This window comes from Nicotiana tabacum, chromosome 18 (assembly GCF_000715075.1).
Source record: "Nicotiana tabacum cultivar K326 chromosome 18, ASM71507v2, whole genome shotgun sequence".
NCBI lineage: Eukaryota > Viridiplantae > Streptophyta > Magnoliopsida > Solanales > Solanaceae > Nicotiana > Nicotiana tabacum.
Window position 1 is genome coordinate 58072713 of NC_134097.1, and position 14399 is coordinate 58087111.

The following is a 14399-nucleotide window of genomic DNA, read 5'->3' on the forward strand; positions in this document are numbered from 1 at the left end:
AAAGAAATCAATTCTAGCTTGCTCTAAAGATAAAAATAGATAAGCAATTTGTTAAATGTGATCACCCCAGAAAAAAAACATGCAATGCTTTATTTTTTAACCAGAAATTTGAGTGCATGTCTTCATGTAGTATCTTTTCCACGTGTTATAAACCACTTTGACAATCCAGTATGTGTTGACCTAGAATATTGTAAATGCAATAGCATCCCAACTTAACTTCCAGAATTAAATAATTCATTCAAACAGCCTCTCTGTTTAGTTTTCAACCAGGAAGAACAGAAAAAGTTCAACACTACATAGGCTGTCTCTGATATAATTCATCACCTTAAAATATATGTTTCATGTTTGGGGCTAATAACATAATAATATCTCATAACTTAACAAGCACTATCAAGCAGCCCTTAATCACCATAAAGTTATAAAAATACCAGCCTGATTCACCAGCCTGGTAGCAGAAAGAACTGGACAAAAGCACGAGGAAACAGAGCTTCTAAAGTCAAAGCAAGTACGCCATCTAAGCCTTGCAGTAAACAACTTGAAACAAACAACAAAACAGCAGTAGCAAATGCACACAAAAGACCATATTACCTAGAAACACAACGACATGAGTCAACTAAGACGGAAAGAGAAGATAATACCTTCCGAGGTTTGGACTTCATAACATCTGAGTCTTGTTTATTAAACCCAATAGCAGTGGCAGGCAATCCATCAGTGACTAGATTTACCCATAGCAGTTGGACCTGTTATCAACAAAATAACCTGATAAATCTGAAAAAACTAAGCTTGAGAGTAATAAGGAAATTAGAAGTTACTGAGTCCCACATCGACAATGAAGAGGGGATGGGTGGTCTCCTTATATGGCCTTGGGCAATCCTCACCTCTTGAGCTAGCTTTTGGGGTTGAGTTAGGCCCAAGGTCCATTTAACATGGTACCAGCGCAGAACCCATCCCGATTTTCCGATGTTGGGCCCCCATAATTGTCCACGCTCCAGATGTCCAGTCCGGGGCGTGAGAAGGGGTGTTGAGTCCCACATCGACAATGAAGGGGATGGGTGGTCTCCTTATATGGCCTTGGGCAATCCTCACCTCTTGAGCTAGCTTTTGGGGTTGGGTTAGGCCCAAGGTCCATTTAATAGAAACGAGCCAACTTAACATACTTAGAAGAGAAACATATAAAGCATCAAACTAGCTTCCCAGCCTTCAAAAGAAGGCTGGAGCCGTGTTATTAAAAAATGGATATGGATGATTATTTATAGTGACAGAAATGGATACTACAGGAGGACTCAGAGCAAAGATGACTTAAAAAAAGAGGACTCAGAGTAGGTATTAGATGCTACCTATATGAAGCTGAAGCAAAAGTAGAATCCCCTATACAATTATTTTTGCATTACCATTTTGTGTTGGGACATTTGGGCTATGTTCCTGAATGTATTTGGAGTGCATTGGGTAGTTCTTCCAACCTTTAAATCTGCAGTAAGAAGCTGGAGAGGACAGATGCTCGCGGAAAAACTTTATGCTTTCGCCTTTTGTATAGTCTAGGGCTATTAATCTGCCATACTCTTGGTGTGATTTAAGCAGAACTGATGTATTTTCTTTTTGCAGACTTTCTGGATTCCTTTAATATTTAAGGGAAGCTAAGTCCTTGTTTGTGTACATATTTAGCACTTTCTTGGTGCAAATTACTGAAACTTTTACCCCAAAAAAATGTTCAAGGTGGACCGCTATTGCATCACTTTCCTCGAACCTCTTGCTTGCGAAATAGGGACTTTTTTTTTGGATAAAGTAATAAAAATTTCCTTAAAAGAAGGGTATAAATGCCCGTATACAAGAAGTATACCAAAAAAAGAGAACCTTGCAACAAAATATGGTTCTCTACAAAAGACACTCAATCTTCTATGCTTAAGGGAGTCTCGTGGGTGCACAAACATAATAAGAGAAAAAAAGGCTACTCCTCAACTGTACAAAACCCTTCTCTACCCCATCAAAAGCTCTCAACACTTTGAGACAGTAACATATCATGACTGCTTCTTTAGAAATATAACAAACACTACTCTGAGGGTGGGGAGAAGGGGGGTAGGGGGGAGTGAGGAGGGCTAAAATGCAGATTAGCAGGGAAAATATGCATTTGAGATGTTTAAGAACGGGTATGAACATGTTACAGAAGTTATAGGCTACAAACTCACAGGGACAAGAGTATCAGGAATCCCAAGCATAGCTGCCACAAAAATACAGACCACTTCACCAATATTTGAAGATATCATGTATCTAATAAATTGTTTCGTATTGTTGTATATAGCCCTTCCTTCAGCAACCGCCTGTTCAGAAAACATAATTCAATAAACCAAAGGAATATAATTTTAAAGGTAAGAGATTTAGGAGAATTTGATGAAAATAGAATATCAGCTTACAGCAACAACAGTGGCAAAGTTATCATCTGCTAAAACCATATCTGAAGCACTCTGCAAGTTGAGACCAGGATGAAAGAGATTAAGTTCACATGCCAATTTCGGGAATCCAATATAAACAATTTATGACAGACCAGAAAATCTTAAAACAAAGCCCACTATGTCATTAAACAATGAATTTCTTGGTAAAGTCATTCGAAACTGCAGAGGGGTAACAAAAAGGTGGTTGCACCAATGTACTGTAGGATATGATTAGTGTTTTGCATATTCACTAATTTATTTAAGCAGTGGCAAGTTTTGTCCAGTTTGGTTATTTTTATTGTGAAAAGAATTTCTCCAAAGAAAATATTTTCCACGGGAAAACCTTATGGGCAGAAGCCATATTCATTTTCACATATTTAAGCATTTAACGCTATATTACTTGCTTCAAACAGCTCATAGGAATTTTGTCTACCTTTACTGTAAATTGTAACAAATTCATCTGCTAATTACAAAATATAAAATCTTGAAACTCTTGAGGTACAAACAGAAGGAAAAGGAGGAGAGGATCCAGCCCACCTCTAAAGCAGTAAAATCATATTAAGGTGAATTCTTTAGTACAACTTTCATATTTAAAAAAATAACAGACAAATACGTAGGCCTAAGAGAATCAGGTAGCATCAATAATATACGGTCTTACTCAGTGAAACCCTTTCTGGCACTATATTACCTGAGCTAACCAGAAAAGTAATGAAGGCGAGAAAGAGGGACAATAAAACTCGTCTAGACAATATACAAGAGCGCCCATTATATAGGAGTTTACGCTACTAGAAATACGATCATTTTAGACTACATAAAATAAGAAAACTTTATCATGAGAAAAAATTTCCAACTACCAGAATTCCTACTTATGACACAATAATAAAGAGCATAATTATATACCACAAGACTAATCTAGGAGGGTGTTTGGATTGCCTTAAAAGCTGGTAATTTAGGTTTGACCAAGTATTCACATTCTTATCCCTTACACTTCATAAATTCCCTAAATACCCTTCACAATGAAAGGCCCTAACTCTATTTGTTTCTTTTCTTTCTTCTTCCTCAGCTGCCTTCTATCTCTGCATTCCTTATTAGTTCAAGTTGAGTGGATTTTCTCACTTAAAATATCGTAAAACAATTTATCACGTAAAGAAAGTTCACCCAATATTTCGCAGATTCTAAATGTACCGAACTGTTATGTTTTTCTATAAGCTGGATCATGTACAACTGATACTTTCTTTAAGAAAGTGGACTTGTATGAGATTTTTGCTGCAACTGAAAAACGGGGAATAAACTTTGATCAATTGCTGCACATTCCGGAACATGATGAATGGCTCTATAGTGATGGGAAAACCACTACACGCGTGACTTTAATGGCTCTTTTCTAATGAAATTTGAAATTCTAATGCTTGTAATCATATGAATACTTTTCACTATTTAATTAGTAAGTTGTAGCATAGGCTTTTGGTGATGGACATTTGTATTAGGATAAGGAGGAAGAAGAGGTCAGTACAAGGACGCCCCAGGATTAGGTGGGGCGCCTTAACTAAGGATAAAGCTAAGGAGTTGGAAGGAAGGTTATCGGCAATGGGAGCTTGGAGAAGTAGTGGGGACGCAAACACAATGTGGTCGACGACGGCGGACTGTATAAGAAAGGCGGCGAGAGAGGTGTTAGGGATATCTACGGGCCACAATGGTGGCCACAAAGGAGATTGGTGGTGGAATGCAGTTGTCCAAGGTAAAGTGGAAGCAAAGAAGGCGGCTTACCTGCGGTTAGTAGGGAGCACTAACGAGGAGGAGAAGAGAGAGAACGGTCAAAGGTATAAGGTAGCTAGGAAGGAGGCGAAGATGGCAGTGACGGAGGCTAAGACGACAGCTTTTGCTCGTCTGTATGAGGAACTAAGGAACAAAGGTGAGGAGAAGAAGTTATTCCGACTCACTAAGGCGAGAGAGAGGACAACTCGGGATCTGGACCAAGTGAGGTGCATAAAAGATGATGATGGCAAAGTTTTGATGGGAGATGACCAGATTAAGAGGAGGTGGCAGACCTACTTTCATAAACTTCTAAGTGAAGAAGGGGATCAGGATATTATACTTGGGGAATCGAGGAATGACGACAGTCACCATGAATTAAGTAATTGTAGGGACATTGAGATCGATGAAGTCATGGAGGCAATGCGTAAGATGAGAAGGGGCAGAGCTACCGGGCCAGACGAAATTCCGGTTGAACTGTGTGGAGGTGTATGGGTAGAGCAGGCTTGGAATGGCTTACTGCATTGTTTAGTGTTATATTCAAGACTAATAGGATGCCTGAAGAGTGGAGGTGGAGTACAATGGTCCTGTTGTATAAGAACAAAGGTGATGTCCAGAGCTGTAACAACTATAGGGGCATCAAATTACTAAGTCATACCATGAAAGTTTGGGAGAGAGTGGTAGAAATGAGAGTGCGAAGGACGGTGTCTATTTCAGACAACCAGTTCGGGTTCATGCCGGGACGATCTACCACAGAAGCTATCCACCTTATTAGGAGGATGGTGGAACAGTACAGGGATAGGAAGAAGGATCTCCACATGGTGTTTATTGATCTGGAAAAAGCGTACGATAGGGTTCCTAGGGAGGTCTTATGGAGCTGCTTAGAGGATAAAGGGGTCCCGATTGACTATATTAGGGTGATTAAAGACATGTACGAGGGATCTAAGACTCGGGTTAGGACAGTAGGAGGCGACTCTGAACACTTTCCAGTTATTACGGGTTGCACCAAGGGTCTGCGCTCAGCTCATTCCTATTTGCCCTGGTGATGGATGCACTGACTCATCATATTCAAGGGGAGGTGCCATGGTGCATGCTATTTGTTGATGACATTATTTTAATTGACGAGACACGAGGCGGCGTCAACGAGAGGCTAGAGATTTGGAGACATGCTCTTGAGTCTAAAGGTTTCAAGTTGAGCAGGACGAAGACGGAATACCTCGAGTGCAAATTTGGAGTTGAGCCGACGGAAGCGGGAGTTGAAGTGAGGCTTGACTCTCAAGTCATTCCCAAGAGGTGTAGTTTCAAGTACCTTGGATCGGTTATTCAGGGGATCGGGGAGATTGACGAGGATGTCACACACCGTATAGGGGTGGGGTGGATGAAGTGGCGGTTAGCGTCGGGAGTCTTGTGTGACAAGAAAGTGTCACCATTACTAAAAGGTAAGTTTTATAGAGTAGTGGTTAGGCCTGTCATGTTATATGGAACTGAATGTTGGCCGGTAAAGAACTCACACATCCAGAAGATGAAAGTAGCAGAGATAGGGATGTTGAGGTGGATGTGCGGGCATACAAGGATGGATAAGATTAGGAATGAAGATATTCGAGAGAAGGTGGGTGTGGCCCCCATGGAGGACAAAATGCGGGAAGTAAGACTCAGATGGTTCGGGCACATTCAGAGGAGGAGCACTGATGCACCGGTGAGGAGGTGTGAGCGACTGGCTGTAGTGGGCATGCGGAGAGGTAGAGGACGACCTAAGAAGTATTGGGGAGAAGTGATCAGACATGACATGGCGCGACTTAGGATTACTGAGGACATGGCCCTTGACAGGGAATTATGGAGGTCGAGCATTAAGGTTGTAGGTTAGGGAAAAATTGTGAATATTTCTACAGCACAATAGAGTGAGACTAGCCAGTTAGGAGTTAGACTGAGAATGTCATTGGTCGTCTATTGATGCAGGGCTTTACCTACTAGTTTTACTATACCAGTCATCTATTTCGTATTTCGTATTCTGTATTTCATATCTCTTATTATGTTGTTATTTTATTATGCATTTTTATGGTACTAATATATCGGCTCCTGTTGTTTTGTTGAGCCGAGGGTCTCCTGGAAACAGCCTATCTACCCTTCGGGGTAGGGGTAAGGTATGCGTACATATTACCCTCCCCAAACCCCACTTGTGGGATTATACTGGGTCGTTGTTGTTGTTGTTGTTGTTGTTGTTGTATTCCAATAAATAATTTATATTTGTTAAAAATAATCTTATCTAATTAATTTAGAACTGAAAATGGATTATAATCTGGCAATAATTAGTTTATTTTAGTGTTGATAAGAATGTACCTTGGGCTTAACTCAACCCCAAAAGCTAGCTTGTGAGGTGATGATTGCCCAAGATCATATAAGGAGACCAAGATACCCATTACTCACCGATGTGGGACACAACTAAACACCCCCTCCCCCCCCCACGCCCAGGCCTGCAACTGGAGCGTGGACAATATAAATGGGGGCCCAACATCGGTAACAATAAATTGGGATGGGCCTGGCTCTGATACCGTGATAAGAATGAACCTTGGGCCTAACTCAACCCCAAAAACTAGCTTGTGAGGTGATGATTGTCCAAGATCATATAAGGAGACAAAGATACTCATAACCCACCGATGTGAGACACAACTCAACAAGTGTTAAAAGCTTTACAGGGATTTTAGTCATTTTAACATAAAAAGGTTCTTATCAGCACTTTTCCACCAAACACATCAACTACTTATTTTAAGCTTCATCACTTCTAGCCAAACACGTAACTACTTCTTTTTTTAACTCAGCTCCAGCACTTCAAAAGTGCTTTTAAGCCCAAGTAAAGCTACTATTATTCAGCTAATCCCAATGGGCTCTAGATACACCCGGGCATATATCAGCATTAAATCTCTTGATTCTCACCGTGCTCCCTCAAACTCAAGGTAGAGAAGGAATTTGTAAATCCAAACTGGCACGCTGCCACAAAAAGTTATTCTCAAAGGAACAATGATTTGTAAAACATCATTAAAATAGCGTCGCCGATATAGTGTCACCAGAAAGACAAGAAGTGTTGAAATTATCATCCACTGAAAGTCACAGATAAGTGCTTCTCATATCACACTAAAAGGAATCTCCTCCCAATTACCAATAAGAGATATGATAATAAAATTTCCACGACATCATCGGCATAGTTTTGTTGAATGATAGAGGATTTCCAAGAAGATATTCTCCGTATCAAGATTTGATCCTCTAAGATTTGTCCATATCAAGTTTTGATTCTCTAAGATCTTTCCATATCAAATTTTGATTCTTTGTTTTATTTTATTTTGTATAATCCCAAATTTTATGGGATTTTGTTAGATTTTATGGGATTTTGTTTCTAACCTCTTCTTGTATGTAAAGCCATGTATATGACATTCAAAAATATGAATGAAATTATTCAAGTTTCTTACTCTTTCCACATGGTATCAGAGCCTTGGGCTTATTACTGACAGATTGTTTTCATTCATCCAGCTTTTCATCACATTTGTCCTCTTTATTCCGCCCAAGGGTTGATACCATTTGAAAACCATGTCCGAAGAGAGTACTATTGCGAATACTCCGGTCTCTGAAAATGTTTCTGCCACTGTAGAGCATAGCTCTACAGTTTCAACCGAAGATTTACAAAATATTCAAGCCTCTTATCGGTTGAATGGGAAAAATTATCTAAAATGGTCTCAGCTTGTTCGTACCTTTCTAAAAGGTAAAAGGAAATTAGGACATCTCCTCGGTACAGGACCATCCAAATAAGACCCCAAATTTGATGCATGGGATGAACATGATTCAATGGTGATGTCATGGTTATGGAACTCCATGCTTCCAGAAATTAGTGATACTGTTATGTTTCTGAATACTGCTAAGGAAATTTGGGATGCAGTGAAGGAGACATACTCTAAAGTTCATGATGCTGCCAGGATCCATGAAATATAAACAAAATTATCTGCAACAAAACAGGGAGCTCGATCTGTCACTGAATTTTCTAACCTTTTACAAGGGTTATGGCAAGAGATGGATCACTATCAATGCATTCAAATGCGTTGAACAGACGATGCTGTAATTTTGAAAAAATTTATTGAAAAAGAAAGAATTTATGATTTTCTTGCAGGCTAAATGCAGAGTTTGATGTTGTACGAGTGCAAATTTTAGGGAAAGAAGATCTGCCATCATTGAATGAGACAATGGCCATTATACGGACAGAGGAAGGACGGATGAGTGTTATGCTTGAAACTCAAATAAATGAAGGATCAACTCTTATGACAAAAGGGACAAATAAAAAGGAATCTGGAGTTTCACAATTGGAGAGCACCATCAAGCCCGCAAGTTCATTCAAACCGATTGTCAACAGGGACAATCTTTACTGCACTTACTGCAAAAAGTACCGGCACACGAGAGAGATGTTGGAAACTCAATGGTAAACCTCCAACCAAAAATAATTTTGATGGAACGCAGGCACACATTGCTAGCAGCACTCAAGTTGATAAAAAAAGTCCATTAGTCCCAGAATTCAACAAAGAAGATATTGAGAAATTGAAGACATTGCTGGAATCTCTGGAGATATCATCTTCGGCAGGTAGTTGTTCAATGGCCTTTGCAGGTATTTCTTCCACTTTTGTTGCTAATGTTAGAGACAAATTTTCTCCAATGTGGGTGGTTGATTCCGGGGCAACTGATCATATGACTTGTTCCTCCCATCTCTTTATATCATATTCACCTTGCCCTAGCTATAAAAAAATAACTATAGCCGATGGTTCAGTTATTACTGTAGCTGGCCAAGGAGACATACAACTGGGAAAATCTTTGATACTTAAGAATGTTCTTCATGTCCCAAAGTTATTTGCAAATCTCATTTCTGTCCACAAAGTCACCAAAGATTCCAAATGCAGAGTAACCTTTTTCTCTTCATATTGTGCATTTCAGAAACAGGACACGAAGAAGATGATTGGGCGTGCTAGTGAGATACAATTAAGAATTCTTTATCTAGTTCATTCTTGTCTGAATCTGTTATATCCAATAAAGAGAGAGTTTGGCTCTATCATCGTCGCTTAGGTCATCCTTCTTTTTATGTAATCAAGCTAATGTTTCCATCGTTATTCAAAAATTTGGTTGTTGAGTTTTTTCATTGTGAAGATTGTGAAATCGCAAAACATAAACGTGTTTCCTTTCCAATAAGCAACAAAAGATGTCAGACTCCATTTTCTCTTATTCATAGTGATGTATGGGGACCCTCTTCCATTCCTAATATTTCCGGTGCTAGATGGTTTGTGTCATTCATTGATGATTGTACAAAAGTAACATGGATCTATTTGTTAAAGCAAAAATCAGATGTCAGCCACGTTCTTCCTACCTTTTTTAATCCGGTTAAAACCCAATTTGATATGACAATTAAAAGATTTCGTTCTGATAATGCCAAGGACTACTTCAATCAAAACCTCTCTATTTTCTTCAAAAATGAGGGAATTATTCACGAATCTTCATGTGTCAATACTCATCAAACAAAATGGGATAGCGGAGAGAAGAAACGGTTTGTTACTTGACATTACTAGATCACTATTGTTTCACAAAAGGGTTCCAAATCAGTATTGGGGGGAAGCTGTCCTAACTGCTGCATATCTTAGTAACAGAATACCATCAAAAATTCTGAATTTTAAGAGCCCACTTAATATTCTTAGGAGTTTCTTCCTGAATTTCGAAAATTACAGTAAATTGATTCCTAGAATCTTTGGGAGTATTGCCTACGTTCACATTCATTCTCAGAATAGAGGCAAATTAGATCCACGTGCTCTTAAGTGTGTTTTCATTGGATATTCTCCTACTCAAAAAGGATATAAGTGTTACCAACCATCAACCAAGAAGTTTTTTGTTTCAGCTGATGTCACATTTGATGAAAGTGAGTCATTTTTTAAAAATTCTTACATTCAGGGGGAGTTATTGGATGGAAAAGGATCTCTAGACTTATCACTACTTGATTTGTCTATTCCTAGCCATGACAAATCCTTATCTATGTCCTTGCGTGACTCATATGAGTCTCTAAATCCTAATGAACCTATTGAGTCTTCTAATCTTGATATAGATAAAGGAATTCAAGAAAGTAATCCACCATTGCTGGTCTATTCCAGAAGAAAGAGGCTAACTGATCAAACTACTCAACCACAATTATCTCCTCATGTTCCTGCTCCTAATACCTATCCTGAACCTGTTGAACAATCAGAAACACCAAACCAAACTGATCATAAAGATCATAACCAACCAAATGATCTTGATCTTCCCATTGCACTTAGAAAGGGAACCAGACCCTGCACACAACACCCTTTGTGCCTTTCCTTGACATATCAAAACCTATCCCCAAGCCATAAAACTTTTCTCAGTAACCTCCACACAATTCCTGTTCCAAAAAATTTGTTTGAAGCATTAGGCAACAAAGAGTGGGAAGAAGCTATGAGGGTGGAAATGGAAACATTGCAGAAGAATAAAACTTGGGAAATGGTGGAATTACCAAAAGGGAAAAAGCCGGTAGGGTGTAGATGGGTGTTTACCGTGAAATACAAGTCTGATGGGTCTATAGAAAGATTTAAAGCACGTTTGGTAGCAAAGGGTTACACACAGACCTATGGAATTGATTATTTGGAGACTTTTGCCCCAGTGGCAAAAATGAATACAGTGAGGATCTTATTGTCATTGGCTGAGATTTTTAATTGGAACCTACAGCAATTTGATGTTAAAAATGCTTTTCTACATGGAGATTTAGATGAGGAGATCTATATGGAGGTACCACCTGGTTTTGAAAGCAAGAAGGGAATGGTATGTAGACTGAAGAAGGCACTCTATGGACTAAAGCAATCACCCTGTGCATGGTTTGGAAGATTTACAAAGGTTATGATCAAGCTAGGCTATCGGCAGAGTCAAGGAGACCACACCTTGTTCATAAGGCACTCAAAAACAAGAAAGGTAAGGTCTATGTAGATGATATCATAGTAACGGGTGATGATTCAGAGGAGATACACAATTTGAAGAATTGTTTACTCAAGGAATTTGATATCAAAGATCATGGAAAATTAAAGTATTTTTTGGGAATTGATGTAGCACATTCTAAACAAGGAATCTTTATTTCCCAACAAAAATATGTGCTTGATTTGTTGAAAGAAACAGGAAAATTAGGGTGTAAACCAGTGGCCACACCAATTGAATATAATCATGGGTTGTGTAATTCTCCAGAAGATTTTGTGGTAGATAAAGGCTCATATCAAAGGCTTGTAGGGAAATTGATCTACTTGTCTCATACAAGGCCAGACATTGCTTTTGCTGTAAGTGTCGTTAGCCAATTTATGCATGACCCTAGAGAAATGCATCTTCAAGCGGCGAACAGGATTCTACAATATCTTAAAGGAAGCCCCGGAAAAGGAATATTATTCAGAAGAGGAGGAGACATGGTTTTAGAGGCTTATATTGATGCGGATTATGCTGGTTCATTAGTGGATCGAAGGTTAACTTCTGGATACTGTACCTTTTTAGGAGGAAATCTTGTGACTTGGAGAAGTAAAAAACAGAATGTGGTGGCCAGATCAAGTGCAGAATCCGAGTTCAGATCTATGGCGATGGGAGTTTGTGAGTTGTTATGGTTAAAGATAATCCTTGATGATTTGAAGATAAGATGGGAAGGACTTATGAGACTATATTGTGACAATAAATCAGCAATAAATATAGCTCATAATCCTGTACAGCTTGATCGCACTAAGCATATTGAGGTAGATAGACACTTCATTAAGGAGAAATTAGATAGTGGACTCATCTGTACACCATTTGTATCTACAAAAGATTAGTTGGCCGATGTTTTAACAAAAGGACTGTCAAACAATGTGTTTCAAGACCTGATAAGCAAGCTAGGAATGGAAGATATCCATTCACCAGCTTGAGGGGAGTATTGAATGATAGAGGATTTCCAAGAAGATATTCTCCATATCAAGATTTGATCCTCTAAGATTTGTCCAAATCAAGTTTTGATTCTCTAAGATCTTTCTATATCAAATTTTGATTCTTTGTTTTATTTTATCCCAGATTTTATGGGATTTTGTAAGATTTTATGGGATTTTGTTTCTAACCTCTTCTTGTATATAAAGCCATGTATATGACATTCAAAAATATGAATGAAATTATTCAAGTTTCTTACTCTTTCCACAGAAATGATAGCTGGAGAATAGCCAAATAAATTTCCACAATAATGATACAATGCAATACCCAAACTTTAATACCATGGTATCAAGAAATGATACAAGTCTTGAATAAGAATCTATGACATGCAAGAACATCCTAGTTGACAATCCCTTACTCCAGCAGCATCTAGGGTTCCTTGATTCAAATGGCATGAATAGATATTCAATGTTTTGCAATTAAAACAACAAAAACAACTGGAGGCATTTTCTTGATAACTGGAACCTCCTTATAAGGAGAAAAATGAACTAAGCATTCTTCTTACAACTAGATCCAATCTCCTAGTCCCTCAGAAAGAAAAAAGAGCTTTCCCTTTTGGGAATGGAAAACTGAAACTTATGGTTTGATATATAATAAATTATCCTATTTTTGCAGACACCTGATTAAGTTCGATAATCAATGCTCCATTCTTCATTTATTTCTCGAAACAGTGATCTGAAATTTAATGTGCACAATAGAGACTCAATTCATGTTCTGAGACCATATGAGGAAAAAGAAGGCAACACGACTTTCCTGGAACAAATATCCAAATTTAATGTTCAAATGAGGGACTGAATATCCAAATTCTGAATCATGAAGAAAAAGAAGAAAAGATATTTTTTTCAGAACTATGACCGTAAAATTATGTTCAGAGGAGGACTCAATACCCAAATACTCATCCCCTGAAGACAGAAAAGAAGTTCGAAAATGTTTTACTAGAAAATTCACCTGAAAAACAGCCAGAATAATGGTCAAAGGAGATAGTGCCACCAAACATCACCAAAAGACAACAATATTATGGAGAAACAAAAAACTTTGCAATTATGCCTTCTTCCAGTATGTGGAAGCTAATTATGTTTACTTAAGATTGTAGAGGCTGATACCATATAGTCAAAGAGAAAAACTCGTGTTGAATTGATTTTAGACAATACATTAAACAGTATTCATGATATAGGAGTTTAGATTACATAAAATCAGAAAATTTTAAGCTAAGAAAACTTTCCTAATCACTGGAATTCCTAATCATGGGCAACCAGAAAGAATAAAGCATATTACCTAGATATACTCTTAACATACAACTACATTAAATCCTCGACTATCTACAAGGGGAGGGTTAGAGTGCATCTTGGTTCTGAAATTCAAATTGGCAAGTGGGAGTTTTAACATTTCACTAGACTTCTAGCAAGCTTTTTAATTCATCACCAGAAATAAGCTATGCAAAAAAAAGCAAGTACCTTCGCAACTGCAGTTCCAGATCCCATGGCAATTCCAATGTTTGCTTTCTTCAATGCAGGTGCATCATTGACTCCATCTCCAGTCATAGCAACCTTAGAATTAAAATATCAGAAAAACATATCAATATGAAAAGAAAAGAGAAAGAACTAAATTTGTCAACACAAGAATAATTTGGCCGGAAAGATATTTCACAAGCATGGAACTAAAAGAACGAAAAATCTAAGTCTCTTTCTGCAAATTTATGGTGCATTCCAATATGAAGAATATTAGCAAGCTTTGATAATCAAAACACTCACGACAAGGCTAAGGGACCCTGTTCATTTAAACAAGGATAAAACAAGTTTCACATGCAAAGTATTAGAAAGAAGTAATGATCGAGGAAACCAATCAACGTAGTTATGGTCCATTTCAATGATAACAATTGTTAAGCAAACTCAGGCGGTGAAAATACTTGACAAGAGGCTAGAAGACAGCAAATTTACACAAGGACAAGAGAATATTCATATAAAAAGTTTGGAAAGAGGTAATAACAGAAGGAATCCTGTACCTCGTACTCTGTATTTAAAACAGCTCAAAACAGAGGTATACGCTTGTCATTGCTACTAACCATTTCAATGGGAGGAGTTGTCAAGTAATCTTACATTAAAAAGTACTCGAGAAGGTAAACTAAACCTATAGGACATGCGAAGACACAACATATCAGAGACTAACCAAAAGAAGCACTCAAGATGCCAAAGTACCCACTCCATGCAGGTT

At 38.2% G+C, this 14399-nt stretch overlaps 1 protein-coding gene across 3 annotated transcripts in view; it reads right to left on the bottom strand.

The window, feature by feature from the left end:
- Positions 1 to 14399, bottom strand: part of LOC107799945 (calcium-transporting ATPase 3, endoplasmic reticulum-type) — a 74195-nt gene that overhangs the window by 10530 nt on the left and 49266 nt on the right. For all 3 annotated transcript variants that reach the window (XM_075236884.1, XM_075236885.1, XM_075236886.1), the window contains 4 exons: positions 13643 to 13735; positions 2409 to 2459; positions 2184 to 2315; positions 639 to 740 (listed from right to left, as the gene is read on the bottom strand). In XM_075236884.1, coding sequence (XP_075092985.1) covers positions 639 to 740; positions 2184 to 2315; positions 2409 to 2459; positions 13643 to 13735 — 378 coding nt within the window. The remainder of the gene's footprint in view (positions 1 to 638; positions 741 to 2183; positions 2316 to 2408; positions 2460 to 13642; positions 13736 to 14399) is intronic.